Raw genomic sequence first — 18365 nt, 5'->3', positions numbered from 1 at the left:
GATTTTAAAGAAATGTTATTTTAATTATTGAACTATTCATGATGTGAACTTTTAAAAGCAGTTTGCCATTCATCACAGTCTGTCCCTGTGAAGGTAGTAGAATGTGCATAATACAGGCTTTCTTGGTTGTTAGGAAAAGGTGACTCAGAAGAATAATAATAATCATGGTCTGTGTTCCACAGATGGATGCTCAGTAAGTATTTTTTCACCCTTTCAAGTTTTCAGTTTGATCTGTAAAACTAGTCAAGAGAAGACAAAAGCATGAAAACATTTCTGGGAAAATAATTTAAAAGAGCCTTTTGGTATTTCTGTATTGTTTGGAAGCTTTAAAGATGTAAAATTACATTTGCAGCTTGGCAGTTTGAGGAGTTTTTCCAGAATGAAACCTTTAAAAATGTGTCTATTAGTCATGCTGATAAAGAGGTCTGGGTAGTTCTCAGTGAGTCCCTTTCCTGTGCAGGACATGCTGATGTTTCTTTGGCAGATGCAGCTAAAGTCTGTGCAGGAAAAGATGTGCATTTGATCCATATCCAGGAACAAGTGGGCGCAGGATAGAAGAGTCAACAACATTCACTGAAATTATTCAGGAGTTTAAAGATAGCACAGATTTTCACAAAAGAGAACACTTTTTTAGCTCTTCTTGTGGTGTTGACCCAACATCTGTGCATTGTTCTTTTTGTTTTGGTGCAGTTGTCCTGCTCAAAGGAACTGCATTAAGGTCAGAGCTGATTTGCACCAAGGCTTACAAAGTCTGGAGGAATTTTGTTGAAATGAAGGGAAGAAGCTTTAAGGGATGAAGTGAAGGGAGGTTGGATTGCCTGGCATGCCAGTCTTCTTTCCCTCTTGAGAAACTTTCTGATTCAAGAAGGCAAAGCTGCTGATGGTGTAAACACCATTCACCATTGAAGTGAAATATTATAAAGGAAGGAAGGAAGGAATTGTGGGAGCTAGTATGGCATAGTAAGACTTCTTGTAGCCTGTGTCAAGAGGCATAGGAGCAGGAAGGTAGTTCTTCCGTCATTCAGGATGTGATTAATAATGCCTCATTATTTTATTCAGGAACACCTAAAACAAAAAACTACTAAAATGAAGTAGGTATCTGGCATGGCATGCACAGCTCAGATTTTCAAATTAGTTTTTGTGTCGAGACCTGAAATCCCCCTAAATGTAGATGGGAATTGAGTCTTTAACTCTCTTTTGAGCATCCTGGTTTAAGTAGATGTTTCTCAGTGCATGCACTGTTCTGACCTTGGAGTCTCACAGAGGTTCTGGTGTCCATGCAGGATGGTGTATTCAGAGTTCTGTACTCACAAACATATTCCAGTACCATGCTACCACACTGAATCACAGTCTGTATTATCAGGTTACTCAGTCTGAATGTGGTGTATTTACTTTACTTTGGTTGGACAAGATGAACTTCAAATTACCCCACTGTAGAGTTACTTAAGAACTAACATGTACATTTTTGTATTTCTTTTTCTGTAGTGGAGAAAGTGGTGCTGGAAAGACTGTAGCTGCCAAATATATCATGAGTTATATCTCCAAAATTTCAGGAGGTGGTCCTAAAGTCCAGGTGAGTTGATACACAGTAATTCTGAAGCATAAGCTTAGTCCAAAGATTCCCTTGAGAGGTGGAAGGACAGAGGGTGTTGGGGCAGACACTGGCAGGTAAGAGGCTCTTTTGGCCTGGGTATCTTGGGGATGAGCAGCCAGAAGCACTTGGGCCCAAGGCAGAGAGGCCTGGGCTGGGCAGCTTTGCTCACTGCAGGATGCTGCATGGGAGCCATGGCAGGGACAGCCACAGGGCCAGAGTCAGCTCTGCTCCACGTGCTGTAGCCCTTATGCTGAACTGCATCTGCAAGATGGATGGGTTTGGTTTTTGGTTTTGTTTTGTTATTAGTTAAGTGGTTTTGTTTTGTTATTACTAACAAAGTTAAGGTACTTTGATTGCTCTAAACTAGTTGAAGAACAATCCATCCTTTCAGTAGATGTGTGTTTTTTTCTTCCTGTCTTGGCTTTTTATTGAAAACTGACCTGGCTTTTTGGATTTCTGTTGCTTCCTTTAAATTTCTGATTTGTGTGTATACGTCAGAGGCACAGCAAAACATCTTGTTGTATGAGGTTACCTAGGCACAATTAGGGTGTGTGAAAGCTGCCTGAAAGAACAAAGAGTTAACAAATAGTTGCTTTTGTTAATAACTGTCCTGTTGATGTCTGTTCTACCCATGAACTAAGGCTAATTGAGTGAAATAGCTATAAAAATTCCCTGAAAGACATAGCAGTGTCAGTCCTTCACTGACAGGCACTGGTGGGTAGTGGCTGCTTTTTCCAGTCCATTCCTGTTGAGTGCTTGCTGTAATTTTTGTTTTATTGCAGTCTCTGATGTTGAGTGTGTTCTTTCTGTGTAGTTTTGCACAACAGTGACATTGGGACCATTGCAGAGAATAACTCAGTAACCAAGAGAATGATCCAGAGAGAGTGCATTGTGTTATTTTTGCAATAAATATATTTTATATAGTAAATATTTTGTTTCAAAGATTCCATCTTGTTGTACAAAATTTTAAAAATCTCTTAGTAATTACAGAGTTAGAGTTGATGAGGTTGATAGGTTGCCTTGAGCATTTCTTTTGAAATAAAATTCCATCTTTTCACAACAGCATGTTTTGGCTTTTTTCCAAAGCTGATGTCTTCTCCGTGTTTCAAGCTCCCAGGACCAGATAAAGAGACAATAGTAACACATTACTTTGCTTTTTGAGACAACTGGATAGCATTATCAGTGATCCCAAAACAGATTGCTGAAGCACTGGCAGATTCCTAAATTTCATGCTACTCTGACTTCACTGTTTGTGGTTCCAGACCCCCCCCCCCAAAAAAAAATTAAATGCTCATGTGTAAGTGTGGTTTGAAATGAAGCTGATGGAGACAACAGATCAGTTTATTGGCTGTGTTGATTGGCAGAACAATGCACAGAAGAACCAGGTTTTAGCCTCAGGAGTTTTGTTTAATTCTGTAAGATTTTCCTCAAAAATAGGAACTAAAAGCTCTGGAAGAAAAATTGTTGGATTCTATTCCTTACATGATTGAGAGAATTTTTTACAGATGCAGGATTTCTTGCCTTTTTAATATATAATTTGTATGTCATGTGGTTTTTTGTAGAAAATCTGTAAGAACTTTAAAAATGTCTATTTCTAAATTTGCATTTCTTTAATTTCCTAAAATTTTAGCATGTTAAAGATATTATTCTACAATCCAACCCTTTACTGGAGGCCTTTGGGAATGCAAAAACTGTACGGAACAACAACTCCAGCAGATTTGTAAGTCCCTCTACCTTCGAGATGACTTCACCCTTCCAGCTTGTGTGTTGTTACAGAAACAGGATTCAGGGGTATAATAGACATTTTCTACAGGTGAGGTAAATGTGAATAAGAGAAAAAGATATAATGTGTGTTTTAAACCACAGTAGTGGTCAGAGGCTTCTGTATAGGCTTTTTTTCCCCCTGCATTTCTTTCTCCATATGTGCTGGGTACAGTTTTTGTCATTCCAGAAGGGTCAAGATAATCTCATGAAGTGACTGCTCACTAAATTGCACACCAGAGGTTCCATTTGAAAAAGTTACGCATAGGCTTTAAAAATTTGAGATGTGTCCTTGGCTAACGTGAGTGTTAATGCAGTTAATGTCACCCTGAAAGCAAGAGAACTTTGCTTCCAGGCAGAACAGTTTGCTGTTGTTTGTGAATCTGTTGAGCTGACCTGATGTTTAGATGAGCCTGCTGGTTTCCTTTATAGTGAGCAAGAGTCTCAGCAGTGAAGAGAAACCACTGATTTCATTTCCTCTCTACATTTGCATTAACATGGGATGGGTTGATGTTGACCTGTATAAATGCAGAAAAGATGTGGTGGTTCAAGAGTGTAAGCTTAGGTTGTACCTGGAGGTATCCATAAAGATGAAATACCCTTGTAACCTTGCTTGGATTACAGTACAAGTGCACAATTTTGAATTTGCATTTACTAATCATTTAACAGCTTGAATTATTTATTGCAGGGGAAATACTTCGAAATACAGTTTAGCCCAGGTGGAGAACCAGATGGAGGGAAAATCTCCAACTTCCTACTGGAAAAATCTCGAGTTGTAATGAGGAATCCTGGAGAGAGGAGTTTTCACATTTTTTACCAGGTCAGAAGTGTCTAAGTCCTTTTTGAGTTCTGTAAAGTATCTGGGACCTGTTTCTCCTTTTGATTGAGTGGTTGTTCTCAAAGCAGAGATTTGAGTGCACACTGCAGAGGTAACCTGGTCTCTGCTGGGAAGCTCAGCAGCATGGTGAGACACCATCTGCCACAGACCTGCCTGGCTGCCTTTCAGAACACTGCAGTATTTCAAAGCCTTGCTTGGAAACTCATTGTGAGTTCCCATATGGAAAAGTCTAGGAGAATATAATAGAAAAGGAGGACTTTTCAGCAGTTTTCTATTTGAACTGGCCTATATATTTAGAGAGAGGGGCCAGTTTATATATATCTGTATTGGCCTGTTCTTCCCATGAAAGAGAAATTTGATTCTCAGTTTATTTTTCTGAGACATTTATGATAATGCTTTGTTGAGTTGTCCAAGTATCCCCAGTTTTTGTGTTTAAAAAGATTTTGCTGACCTTCAGTGGTCTTTGATGTGCATGGTCCTCACCTGCTGGAGTGCTGCTGATCAATCTATACAGAACTAGGGCCAAGCCAGAGCTTTCTAAGTGACTGTAGCCAGCTTCACATATAGTTGAAGTGCCATTGCCAGGAGGGAAAGCTGAGTTGGTGCTGGAATTGCTCCAGGAGCTGTGTGTTCTCCTTTTCTGAGGTTTATGTACAATTTGTCCTGTCCTGCTGCTTTTCCTGTGGCCTGGAGAGGCTGTTTGACACAAGGGTTAAGAGACTGTGGGGTTTTGTCAGCTCTGTTTTGAGGTTTGTTCCTCCCTGCTGCAGCCATGTCTGTGCATGGCTGCAGGGCCTTGGCACAGGTCTGAGGAGTGTGAAGAGTGCTTGTCCTCACAGAGAGCCACAGGTGATGCTTTCTGAATGTGCTCCCAGCTGTGCCTGCCTTGCAGCAGGTGTGGAAAACACATCCCTGCTAAGGATTTAGGGAACACATTCTGGGTGGAAAACCCATTTTGCCTTTTCTTAATGAGTTAAAGATAATGGAAGGCATTCAAGGCAGTCACAATATTAGCTGGTTATTAGTTGTGAAGTTAGAGCTAAACCATTTGTGGCAATGGAATTGAGAGCCTGGTCTTTTGGGTTAAGCAGTTACCAGAAGGTCTGAAGGATACATCCCTGGCCCAGCACCAGCCAGATCTCTCCCAGTAATTCCAGGCTCAGTCACCTGTTTCTGACCTGCTCATCTCTGCTGGAGACTGTTGGGTGATCTCTAATGTGGGGGTTTTTATTCTGCAGCTAATTGAAGGGGCTTCCTCAGAACAAAAAAGCAGCCTTGGCATTACCAGTATGGACTACTATTACTATCTGAGTCTCTCTGGGTCCTACAAAGTGGATGACATCAATGACAAATCAGATTTCCAAGAAACACTGGTGAGTTCTTGACTGTGATTTGTGTAGTGGAGGATGTGTATGCATTTCACTGTTCATTTTTAGCAAAGATGTTGCTCTGCTAATGTGGGAATGAGAAATTAATGTAGATCTAGCTTACTCTAGTTGTGTTTTGCCTTGAGGAGGGAGTATGTTAACCCTGAAGACAGGTTTTGTAGAAAGGTGTTGTGATTTTCAGTTTGTTCTTTTTCAGAAGGGTGCAAATTTAATGAAATTGAACTTGTACAGATAATCTGTAATATGAGAAATGTGAAAATGCAAACACAACGAGGAACTTGCATTACAAGAAAATTATAAAAGTGCTCTGTTTTAGTTAAATTACCAGTGCTGGCTGACCTTCCCTGCTTATTTAAAACAGTACAGTTGAAAAGCTGGAGAAAGGGAGTGTGAAAACACAGATCAGGGATCTTTATCCAGAGCTGCTGCCAGTTCATTGTGTGACCTGCCAACTGCTGGTGTCCTGTTCTTACAAATTTACTATTTCAAGTTGATGCATTAACACATCTATGTATGTAGCACATTTAAAGGCCTATAAAATAATTGTTACAGTTGTATTGGAGCTTATTTGATATTTTAGAAAAACAGTTTGTTGTGAAGACTTTCTGTAAATTGTCATGTACTCAGAACTCCAAAACCCTGGGGTGCTGGGGATTTTCTAGTAAGTGGCTGAAATTCACAGCCTAAGCCAGACACTGGGCTGTGATTTAGAGTTATTAAGTACAGCTTTACAGTTCTTAGTCTTGGGTTAACTGACTGTGTAGAAGGAATAAAATCATTGTCTCTTATGTTTGTTATTTCCCAGTTTGCAATGAAACAGTTTCATTTTAGTGTGACACTTTAAAGCAGGTGTTTATTTTTTCTGGAACTTATTTTGTTAATGCATGTTCTAAAAAGTGTAGATGCTTCTGTATTTAATTTAAAAAAATACAGAAATGCTGAAGTAGAACATCTGGTGCCCTTTGAAACTTCAGCTTTAATGACATTTGATTGTGTTAGGAATCTGAATTGCTTTGAATAACTCTACTTTTTAACACCAACATTTTAAAAGGATTTCTAAGACAAGTCTCTTCAAATGATTCAAATTTGTTTGTTTTTCTTCCCAGCACGCAATGAGTGTGATTGGGATCTTTGCAGAGGAGCAGGCATTGGTACTGCAGATAGTGGCAGGAATATTGCACTTGGGAAACATCAGCTTTAAAGAAGTTGGCAACTATGCAGGAGTGGAGAGCGAGGAGTGTAAGTACCTCTGGAAACTGTTACAGGAGCAGCAGTGGGCTGCAGCCCAGATGGCAGAAGGTGAACTGCAATTTAGAGCTGCTTATCCAAACAGAGCAGAGTTTCTTAGAATGTCAGGCTGCCAGTTGAGAGTCTCTGCCAAAACCAGGTGCTGAGGGCCCCTCTTTTGTCTTGTAAAAGGCCACTGACTTAAACAGAGTGGGATTTTGAATTTGAGAACTCCTGTTCCAGCCTTTGAGTGTGAAATAACAGACATTGTAAGAAGGGCTTGAACTCTGCTTCTTTCAGTGCATCCGCACACATTCATAAACCTCTGTTTATTATGTGGTTTGTGTGGCCTCCTGTGCTGTGAAAGCAGCTCCAGCTGTGGTGTCCCTGGGCCCAGGCACCCATACAGGTGTGTGCATGTGTCCTGTAAACAGAGATTCAGAGCTGAACTGAAATGCAGGCTTTACATTCTACAGTTGTGTTCAGTGTCTCACATTCCTCAGCTGATACCTCATTGTTAGCTACACCTGCTAAGTAACTCTTTCTTTACAGTTCCCTTTCCCCCAGTGCCCTGTCCCTGTGTCCCTCAGCACGTGCTCTGTCCTGTAGCAGCTGGGCTCACAGCAGCAAGGTGTTGGAATGTTAGTGGACTTGGAGTTTGAAATGGTTTTGTTGTGATTTACACCTCGCATCTAATGTGGATTTATGCTACTTGGATAGTTTAAAGACAGAGTGGATAAGCCCAGCACACATAACAGTACCTTACACACACCTGTGTGTTCTCTTAATTCTTGGTTCAGAATGGGTCTTATGTTTAGGAAAATTGCATTTGTTTACTTTTAGATACTTTATTTCATAACTTACTTATCTTGTGCAGTCAGCTGCACGCTCAACTGTATTAGCATTCTCCTGCTATTTGTTTTATGAAACTGGGAAATAAAAATTACTAATTTTTAACCTTCCTAATCTCTCAAATTAAGAAGTGAACCTAAAGAAAAACATTTTGTGGCATTGTATTTATATGCCTTTTGGTTCCAAATGAGGTACTGTGCTTCAGTTTCAATCACAGTGTTAAATCTTTCAATCAGATCAAGATACCTGAAAGCCATACAAGAGTCTCTTGTATGGCTTTCAGATACATTAGAAGTGAATGTATTTTGTGATGAGCCATGTCCACCATGTTTCTCCTGCTCCCTGGGATACAAATGCATAAATTGTGTATGAATAATACATAGGAAGAAATTAGAAAGTAGAAGGAATATCTAACTTACACATAAGTGTACTGATTTTAGAGAATCCAGGGAAGAAATAGCCACATCTAGCACATCATTTCTGCATTATGAAGATGAAAGTTGGTCTCATTTCTCTTCCCCATGAGTCTTCCCCCCACTTTACTCTTTGTCCTAACCAACTAAATAGCATTCATAGCCTGCATAGCCACAAAAGATGAAGCACAAGGAACCACCACTGGTCAGTCCTGCTTTATTAAGCCTGAAATAATAAAAAGTTTAAGGATTTGGTCAATAGCATTCTTGTTATACAGCCAATTGCAGAAAAACATGCAAAGCCATTCTTTGGGACACCAAAAACTCTACTGTGAGTCAGCATCAAATCTGTACAGACCATTCTTGACAGACCTTTAGACAAGTACATTTTTAAAACTGCCAGTGATTGCTGTCTACTCTAGATTTTGATTATATTAATAGATGAAAAAAGTTCTTTGCTGGAAATCTTCCATGCTACAAATCAAGGCAAATAATAGTACTTCTCTCTTGGAAGGAGAAAAGAATTTGAACTCTCCCTCTTTACACTTGCATTGTATTGAAAGGGTTGGTTTTCACTTCCTGGAAGCCCAGGAGGTGAGCCCAGTCTTTTCAGCTTTCCTTCACAGAGTGCATTTAAAACTCTTCCACTGAATGCTACTGATGACTCTTTGAAGATCATTTTTTCAATTGCATGCATATCCTGCGTTATAATAATTTCCAGACTGTAACTTTATGGTCCCTTACTAGGGAAAACAATCAGGCATCTCAGGAATGTGAAGTTGTATCAAGTGCTGGCCAGCTACCCTTCCCTTACAGTAAATCATTAGCCCTGGGAAGGGGGAGTTTCTGGGCTCTGCATGTGCTCCTTGCCATTAGACTGTCTTCATCAATTCTTACCAGTAGTTTTGGTTAAGCATTTTTCCTGGCATCTTAACAGTGTATGTGAGCAAATCTGGTGGTCTGTACTTGCCTGCATTCTTTCCCAAGGTAAAGCATACAATGATTGACCTTTTCATGTGCTCTTCATCCTGAGTTCTCTGAGTTACCAGAGATGTTGCCAGTGACTCAACTTTGTGTGGTTCCTGGTACCCCAGAGTAAATTTAATCAGTTTGCTGATGGTAATAAATCATATTTTAGAAAGCTGGTGGTTATTTCCAATTTTAAAAATACTTTTGTAATAATGTCCTGAAGGGTTTAGTGAAGTCATGCTGTGACATTACAGATGCATTAAGTGCAAGTGGCTGCTACCTTAATGATTACTTTACATCCTCCTCACACCAGTAAAGTAGATCTGAGACCAATGGAACATGGAGGAAACACTGTTAGAGGATCAAGTGGTTTAGTGGAGAGAGTTTCCAAGAGTTTTCCTCAGGAGCTGTTTCCATTTGCTTTCAAGGCACTTGTGTTTTTCCATTCCCTAAGGTGTGTGACACCTGCAGTAACATCTGCACCATGTGCTGAGAGTGCAGAGGATACCAGACCCTTATGGCACAGATGTATTCTTGTGCTTTACTTTGAAATAAGGGGAAACAGAATTGGCAAAGTACTTACATAATAAGGAATTGAAAAATAAAAGGAAAGGTAATGGAAAACTTTTTGCAATGTCCTAACTTATAAGAAGAAAGAGAAAGGATATTAGGAAACAGCCTACTTTTTATTACATTTTAAACATTTCATGTTTTTACAAAGAATTTTCAATGGTGTCAATTTTATTTCATGTGTGAGCTCTACATTTTATTTCCATCTCCCCCAAGAGTGATTTGTTTGAACCACACAGTTCAAAACCATGTCCTGTGGCAGCTTACCTGTTTGAAGGACTGAAGGTACAGAAATAGCTGACTATTTTACTTCAAGGTCATTTAATTGAAATCCATGTAAGTAAAGAATTGAAAATGCTCTGAGACTCTAGGCCCCTTGAGGAGCATAGAGAAATTTTGAAGACATAAATTGCTCTTCTTTACCTTTTTAAGCTGCACACTCCATGAGTTTTACTGTTATTTAAGATAAAATTAATTTTTTCTTTGTTCTGTGTTTAGTCTGTAAATAATCCAGCAAGCCTGATCTTTCTTGCAGTTTTAGCTTTCCCTGCTTTTCTCCTGGGAATTAACCAGGACCGCCTGAAGGAAAAACTGACCAGCAGACAGATGGACAGCAAGTGGGGAGGCAAATCTGAGTCCATTAATGTCACACTAAATGTGGAACAAGCCTGCTACACCAGGGATGCCCTGGCCAAGGCCCTTCATTCCCGTGTTTTTGATTACTTGGTGGATGTAAGTTGGATTTGCTTGATTCTACTGAAGTATCCAAACAAAAACAAATTCAAGGGCATTAGGAATGTTCCTTGCAGGCCTTTTCTTGCCTGTCATTGCTTTGCCCAAGCCTGCCCAGTGCAGTGGGAGTGTGGCCATGGATACCAAACACAGGGCACTGCCTCTGACATCAGCTGTGCTTGCAGGTTCCTGCTGTGACTGTCCCATGTGGGGTCCTGATCTCCCTCCTGTCAGAGTCCCTACTTCTCTGAGTGGGATTCCTCCTTCTCAGCAGGGCAGAATCAGCTGCTTGTGCTCCCCTGCTCTCTGATCCCACTTCCCTGCAAAGAGCCCCTTCAGCAGCAGGATTTGGCCCTGCAGCCAGGAGCCAAATTCCATTCTCCATGCTAAAATGCTCTCTTGTTCAGAGTCAGACCCTGGGCTGGGCTGGAGGCTGGGAGCCCTGGATGCTCCTGGTGCAGCAGGGATCTGCTCCAGGAGGGAGCTGCAGTGACCCAGAGCTCGCTCCTCACAGCAGCAGCAGCCCTGTCATCCATCCCACTGTGCCTGTGCCAGCACTGACCTGCACAGGAGGGGATGCAGAGCGAGCTGAAGAGATTCAGTGTCCCTCAGCAAAATTCATCAAACAGCAGACTTAAAAGCTGTTCTTTTTCTGTTGGCTCCTTTTATTTAACTGAGCTAATTACAGTGAAAAGGAAAGATTTTTGTAGATAGTAGATCCAAAGGCTCACTGACCTGGAAAACAGGATAATGTGTACTGTTCATTCCCTAACTGCTTGTAGCACTTTTTAATAAAGTGAAAGAAAAATAACATTTTCTGTATATTTGTATTGAATTCAAATATGTTATTTTAAAAGAATTTTATTATAAGTATTTAAGAATATTGGTGTATTTTAATTGTTTAAACTACACTTCATTTTATGTTTTGTTTCTGTTTTGTTAGTCTATTAATAAGGCTATGGAGAAGGACCATGAAGAATATAACATTGGTGTCCTTGATATTTATGGCTTTGAAATATTTCAGGTATGACAATGGAATACTTGGGGTTTGAGCAGGTCTGACCTAGGAGACCTTTTTTGTAATTTAGAGGGGAAAAAAATTTAAACCTGAAAAAAAATCACGGATCCTATGGCCAGAATAAAAGCAAAAAAAAAATCCCAACCCATCTTCCTGGACAGTGAGATCTCACTGGTAATGTCTCACTTAATAAACATGAGGTATTGAAGAAACTTCAAAGAAATGAAGTCATTGATCTTAAAAGGAAGATCTGAAATTCCACAAAATGTCTATAAAGTCAGCAACCCATCTGTCACTGACAGTGTTGCTTTGAAGCTTATTGCCAGCATAAGAACTAAAAATTATTGTATATAAGGCAGGGGACTCATTTTTACATTGCTTCCTTTTTCTACAGAAAAATGGTTTTGAACAGTTCTGCATCAACTTTGTAAATGAAAAACTGCAGCAGATTTTTATTGAATTGACACTGAAGGCAGAGCAGGTAACCAGACTTTTTTTTTTAAATTATTTTGGAATTCACAAATGAGCTATTCCTTTTTCAGCTGGTGGCAGAATCGAGGTGTCATCATCTCCAACAGTAGATCTACCTTGTCCCTAGCAAGACAAAGGGAAAGAAAACAGCCTTTGTTGTTGGCTGACCCTAAAACTGTAAAGCACATCAGCTGCAGGCATTTGTTCTCTGCTGGGGTGGTGCAAAGCCAGTCCACCCCACGGTGTGCTGCTGCAGTCTCATGACTGTGCCCAGGCTTGCTGCAGTCTGACTCATGGGCAGGGATGGAAAGCTGCAGCCTGGCTCCATCCCTGGGCTTCCCTTCAGCGTGACACACATTTCACTGGGCATGCTTTCCTTCATATCCTCCACAGCTTTTCTATTTTTTGATTGTATATATATTTGTATATGTGTGTATATGTAAGAATGAAATAGATTGGAGAAATACAGAGATACTTGTGGAAGTATTTGCAGTTCTCTGCTCACAGTCTTACTGCCAAATCTCACTTTTTTTGTTTCTGCCTGGGAGGGCAGACAGGATGCAGCTGAGACAGGAGCCCTGTGTGCAGTGTGAGCTCAGGGCTGGCACCAGCTTTGGGACAGAGTTTTCAGGAATGCCCAGACACAATTGCCTTTGTGGGAAAGTAAGCAGTCATGGCACTGGGTGCACAAGTGACCTGCAGAGTGTCTACTGAGCCCTTGTATGTGCAACTGACTGGGTCAATTTAGTCGAATTTTAATATGGATTTCCCCCCAGCCTTTCTTAAGGTATCTTTTTAGATACAGTAATTGCATACAGAAATAAAAAGCTGCGTCTTCATTTCATGTATATTTCCAAATGTGTTGTCTGGGGGATCTGATCCTCCATGTCCCTGTCACAATCTGAATTTTTAAAATAGATCAGGATGTGGATACTTAGGTGCACTGTCAAGATACTGTAGAAGTCATTTTGTTACTATTTGCTAAGTGCTTTGACAATAAATGCAGTTGAAATCTTCCTGCTGTTGTCAGTAACCACGGAAGGGCTGTGAATGACAAAGGAATGTGTGGGGAGAACAGAGTAGGATTCCAATTCATCTTTTAGGCAGCAGAGAGCTGGATTTAACTATCAGTAGGGTCATTTCTCCCACCTCCACCCAGTCATATGTTTGGCAAGTCTTCCTGAACATGAGTAGTGCAGAGTTGGTGTCTGTGCAGTGTGTTGTAAATCTAGTGCTACATCTACAGTGCAAAAGAATGTTTGCATCTGTTTCTTTTTACTTAACAGGAAGAATATGTACAGGAAGGAATTAGATGGACACCAATAGAGTACTTCAACAACAAAATAGTGTGTGACCTTATAGAGAACAAAGTGGTAAGTATTTAGAGCAAACAGGTGGAGGAAACAAGATTTTTTTTCTCTTAAATATTTGGGCAGCTGCTTTTTCTGTAAAGAAGGTTCATAGGAAAATGCAAATACTGTTGTTCAGTTACTGAGTCATACTAAGTCTATATATAAATCTTACATAAGATGTCTTATAGGAGCCCTAAGATATGTCATGTAAGATACCATCCAAAAAGAGAACTATACCATAGCATGATTGGCATGTGACTAAAAAGACAAAATAATGGGAAAAAATTTGTATCCACCAAAATGTATCATGACCTTACTGACATGCTGTACATCAGATAATGCTCTTTGTGTCCCTGGGAGATGTAATTCAGTTTGGGGAAGCTACAGCACCACCTTTCCTTCAAGGTGCTGTTGCAAATCAAGCAGAAACAAGTGAAGAGACAGTATTGTAGATAAAGGAAATTCTGTGGTTTTGCTGCACAGACTGTTCTGTAGTTTCAAGCCTTTATGTTCTGTTTGGGATGACAGCAAATGTTGAGTTGTGCTTTAGGTCAGAAGTAGGGTGTTTCTCAGGTAGTTCTTTATCCTCATGTAGGCCAGAACAGTTTTGAAAGACTGGAGTGGCTTGTGCTTAAATGCGCATCAGATTTTGCCCATTTTCTGTCTTTATGAGGGTAACTAGCAAGAGAATAAGATTTCCCTCCCAATCTCAGATATTTAGCTCTGTTAAACTACAGCATCTCCATTTAAATACTTTCCTCAGACATGGGTTTACTTTTTGGTGGAGTGAGGAAAGAAACTTTAAGTAGCTGTTGAGTATTTTGATGTTTTTGTTAATTTGGTTTTTTTTAACAGTAACCACTGTTTCCTCCATCATTTCCTACTGTTATCCCATGAAGTGTCATCTCTCCTTGAACTGTTTGCATATTGGTGTAAAAGTTAATCTCAGCTGATTGGAGGGAAATCTTTCCTGACTGTGCTCTAGTGTTTTTGTAGCAAAGACAACTTGCTGTCTGGGGGAAACAACTGGCATCATAATTTTTTCCCCCCTCCCTTGAGCTGCTGTTCTTGTTCCCCACCACATTAGAACCCCCCTGGGATTATGAGCATTTTGGATGATGTGTGTGCCACAATGCACGCTGTGGGAGAGGGGGCTGACCAGACACTGCTGCAGAAACTGCAGATGCAGATTGGCACTCATGAACATTTCAACAGCTGGAACCAGGGCTTCATCATCCATCATTATGCTGGAAAGGTAACGTCCAAAATCCTCTCTGGACTCTCTGTTATGTGTTTCTGAGAAGGAGAACAGTGATGAGGGGGAGGGGGAAGCCCTGCAGAGGGCTGGCTTGGTTTTGCACAGCCACATTCTCCCAGGAGACAGTGTCCCTTCACAGTGCAGGGAGCTTAGGCCAGAAATGCCTTCACAAATGGCCCTTGCTGGAGAGAGGAGTCTGAGCCTGGCTGCTCTCAGAACCAGAACTTTTAATGTAATAAATGAGTGCCCCATGACTTTCATTAATTGTAATCTCATTTGTTTATTACAGTAGCAGTAAATTTAAAGAATTCAGATATAAGCATAATGTTTAGGTGATGATATGCCAATAAAACTAGGAATATAATGTGCAGTTCTATATTGTTTGGATTTGTTTCTCAGAGTATTCATTGTTTTCTGCAGTTAATAACAGTGAATCCTTACTACACAAAACCTTTTCTTAGTAAAATTCAGTATTAAATTCACTTGTCATGTCCATTCACTAGTTCCATAAGTGTTTTTAAATTTGACTTTAAATGGTATTTATATATAAGGATAAAGCTCCTTTGTTTGTTGTGAAAAAGTTTAATAATACTTGCTAGAATTTAGTGCTCACTGTAGGATCTAAGTTTTACCAGACTAACCAAAAAGTACAGAACAGCAACTGATGAGGACAGAATTTAAATTTTCTTTAATGATTGGGTTCTCAACTTACCACAAACAATCAATTTCCACCTTGGCCCAGGTATCTTATGATATGGATGGATTCTGCGAGAGAAATCGGGATGTTCTTTTCATGGACTTGATTGAACTCATGCAGAGCAGTGATTTGTACGTAAGCAAACCTTGCTTGGAGCAGGAATGCCGTGGTGGTTTGGAGGGCACAGAGGGCCACACTTCTCTGCTTTGCACCTGCTGACCTCCTTTGTGTACCAGTGCAAATGCCCAGTGCTGCAGGACAGCAGCAGCACTGCATTACCCTGACCTTCATTCCACAGATTGGACCAAGGGAGCCCTGTCACAATCAAATGCTGTAATGGCAGCCTCTGTTTTGGCCTCAAGCAAGGCCATCAGTGCTCTGGCTCCTCTCAGAACAGGCACTGTTTTGACAAAGTAACTTTTTTTTGGTGATGTATTTTAATTAATTGATGCTTATTTTTAAAGAAGTGTGCATTTCTTGAAGTCTTCTAGATGTCTGGTGTCGTGGCTTTCAATGCTCACTAAAATAGCAAGGGGTCTCTGTGAGGAATGAGGCTCGTGGAAAGTACTAATCTTAAAATAGATTTGATATAACTCAAGAGTAATAGAAATAGCTATTTATATTCTGCTCAACTATCAACTTTTACAGCATATTCCTTGACATGCCTGCCTAGAATCATCTTTCTATGCCAACCCTGTTTTATAAATTATTTTCTAGGCCTTTTATAAAGGCTCTGTTTCCTGAAAATCTTCAAGTGGACAAGAAGGGCCGTCCTACCACTGCAGGCAGCAAAATCAAAGTAAGTCTCCTTTTGCAGTGTTGGTGTGTGTGTATATGTGATTGTGTGTTTGTGTATGAATAGCTAAATGAATTATAAAAAGTATTTTCTTTTTTTACTGTCCTGATATTTTTAAATGTTTTACAGAAACAAGCCAATGACCTTGTTGGCACCCTGATGAAGTGCACACCCCACTACATCCGCTGCATCAAACCCAATGAGACCAAGAAGTCTCGGGACTGGGAGGAGAGCAGGTATGGAGCACAGTGGGTGAGGAGAGGCAGTGCTAGTGGTCAAAAGAGGCCACAAAAATTCATCATTTGTAATTGTACAGCCTACAAACAGAACTACACTCTCTAAACCATCAGAAGTGAAGTCTGCCATGACCTCTCCTAAACTCTGAAGATAAGTGCTGGTCACATGGTCTAAATCAGCACTTAGTGTGTGCAGCTCTTGGCTTTTCTCCTGCCAGTTATGAATAACCAGCATTTGCATGAGTAACACAACCAGTATATTAAAGACTCAGTTTTCCATGTAGAATGTGCCTACCAAATGTATTATGAGCACTTCTAACTTTAGCTTTATGCTTTGAAAAAAGCTTCTATTAAGAAGCTAGAAAGCCAGTTGGAGATCTATATCTGCTTTTATGTATCAAACCTGCCAAAAAGTGTCTATAACCAACAGTGGAGAAGGTTCCTGTTTTGCTTACATTTGATTAGCCAGCTCTTTAAAAAGAATTGACTGGAATGTCATATCAGGTGATTATATAGACATTAAATAGAGGTCTGAATGACCTGTTTGGTTTATCACATCTGTTTTAAGGCATCTGTAACTACATAGTGCTGGTAACACCTTCCTCTTCTCTGGGAGAGATGCTGCTCTTTTTGCACTGGGGTAGGTGCTCAGTGGGATGTGTAAGCTGTGTGGGGCCCTACTGTAGGTAGCATTCATTACTATATACCAAGGACTTCTGAAAATGGTAAAATTGCTGATAAAGCAGGTGGTTATTTTTATCATGGTGAAACAGCTTGCTAAGCCTGATAAAAAGCATTCTTGGACAACCCCAGCAGAATTCCCTTCCTGCCTTTCCAGCAGACCAGCACAGTCACATGCAGATGGAGAGCACTTACAGAAGCTGTTGGAACTGCACTCCAAAGTCTCAGTGAGGGCTTGGCAGTAAATGTAGACCCTCTTTAGCTTTTCCACCCTGAAAATCCTACTGTGCAGCACTTCATTTTCTACTCACACTGAGGACCAAAGGAGGAGACTAAGTGATCCTGGGAAAAGTATTTATAAAACTTATAGTTAAAAATTGAGGGGCTTTTAAAATCAATCATTTGCATATTGGGAAACAGGCCTTTTATTGTGGAAGATGTTGCTAGGAAACCAGTGAAACAAATACAGTCCTAGTCCTGAGAAGAGGACAGCTTTCAGGAAACCCCTTTAGGAGCAAAAATGGGCAAGATTTCTTCTTGTTTCCCTATAGTGAGGATGGTGTGTTACCAGTAGCTGCTGTATTTGCCAAGTGAAATACAAAGGATTGTATACTGTCAAGCTCTGACAGAAATGGAAGTGCTGCTTACAATGGTAATCCTTCATCCCTGTGTAAACATCCCACCATTCTTCAATTTCAATCTGTGATTGCCCACCTATTGTACTAGGACTTCATTGGGGCACTTAGTGACAGGTCTGGGGAAGAGACATTTATATGCATGTGACAATTCAAAGTTAGGTTTAATGTTGTTGTTTCTCAAATTTACTGTGAAAAAGATTTGAGGGAAATAAAGAACATCATTGAGTTGATGTAATACTTTGCTGATTTGTGGATTTAACATTTTTTTGTTTGTGTGTTCTCTTGTGTGGTCACACAATGCTGCATCATACACAGGCTGCCTCAGTCAGTGCCATGGGAGCAGCAATTTGCTTATTATAAGTAGCAGGTTTACTAGACCATGAAAATGTAACTGAAAAAGGAAAAACCCTTCCACAAAGCTGCTCTTACTTCATGCTCACAGAAGCCATGGAACTCCACCTTTCTGCTGCTGTTGAATAACTTCAGAATATTTAGCACTGAAACATAGGCTTGTGTAATATCTAAAGCTTGCATAATACCTTAGTTAGTCCAGAAATTGGGGTGTTCTTGAAATGTGTTTTTGTTCAGGTCCTGGCAGAGCCACTTGGACTTGTATTCAAAACTGCTGCATTAGCTGAATTCCCAGACCCTGACCTGCTTGAGGTTGCTGCCTGAAGGGAGATTTTCAGTGTGTCTTTTCTCAGAAAGGAAAGGAAAAAACCAGAAAAATGTCTCAAATTCTCTGCTGCTGGACACTGATACTGGCAAGACAGTAAGAAAATGGGAGTAGTACTGTTGCTCCAGTGCATTATTCCAGATGTGAACAGGAGGGAAAGCTATAAACAGGAAAATGTCTTTTTGTCCACCAACTTTG

The 18365-nt window shown here is 40.3% G+C and overlaps 1 protein-coding gene across 1 annotated transcript in view; it reads left to right on the top strand.

Moving 5' to 3' along the window:
• Positions 1-18365, top strand: part of MYO1E (myosin IE) — a 74523-nt gene that overhangs the window by 38227 nt on the left and 17931 nt on the right. Inside the window, exons 5-17 of the mRNA XM_018913789.3 lie at positions 1486-1573; positions 3225-3314; positions 4044-4175; positions 5432-5566; positions 6688-6820; positions 10148-10344; positions 11288-11368; positions 11757-11843; positions 13120-13206; positions 14273-14440; positions 15186-15271; positions 15858-15939; positions 16066-16172. Coding sequence (XP_018769334.1) covers positions 1486-1573; positions 3225-3314; positions 4044-4175; positions 5432-5566; positions 6688-6820; positions 10148-10344; positions 11288-11368; positions 11757-11843; positions 13120-13206; positions 14273-14440; positions 15186-15271; positions 15858-15939; positions 16066-16172 — 1473 coding nt within the window. The remainder of the gene's footprint in view (positions 1-1485; positions 1574-3224; positions 3315-4043; positions 4176-5431; positions 5567-6687; positions 6821-10147; positions 10345-11287; positions 11369-11756; positions 11844-13119; positions 13207-14272; positions 14441-15185; positions 15272-15857; positions 15940-16065; positions 16173-18365) is intronic.

The sequence above is a fragment of the Serinus canaria genome, chromosome 10, assembly GCF_022539315.1.
Source record: "Serinus canaria isolate serCan28SL12 chromosome 10, serCan2020, whole genome shotgun sequence".
In the NCBI taxonomy this organism is placed as follows: domain Eukaryota; kingdom Metazoa; phylum Chordata; class Aves; order Passeriformes; family Fringillidae; genus Serinus; species Serinus canaria.
This window is presented reverse-complemented; position numbering and strand designations above follow the sequence as displayed.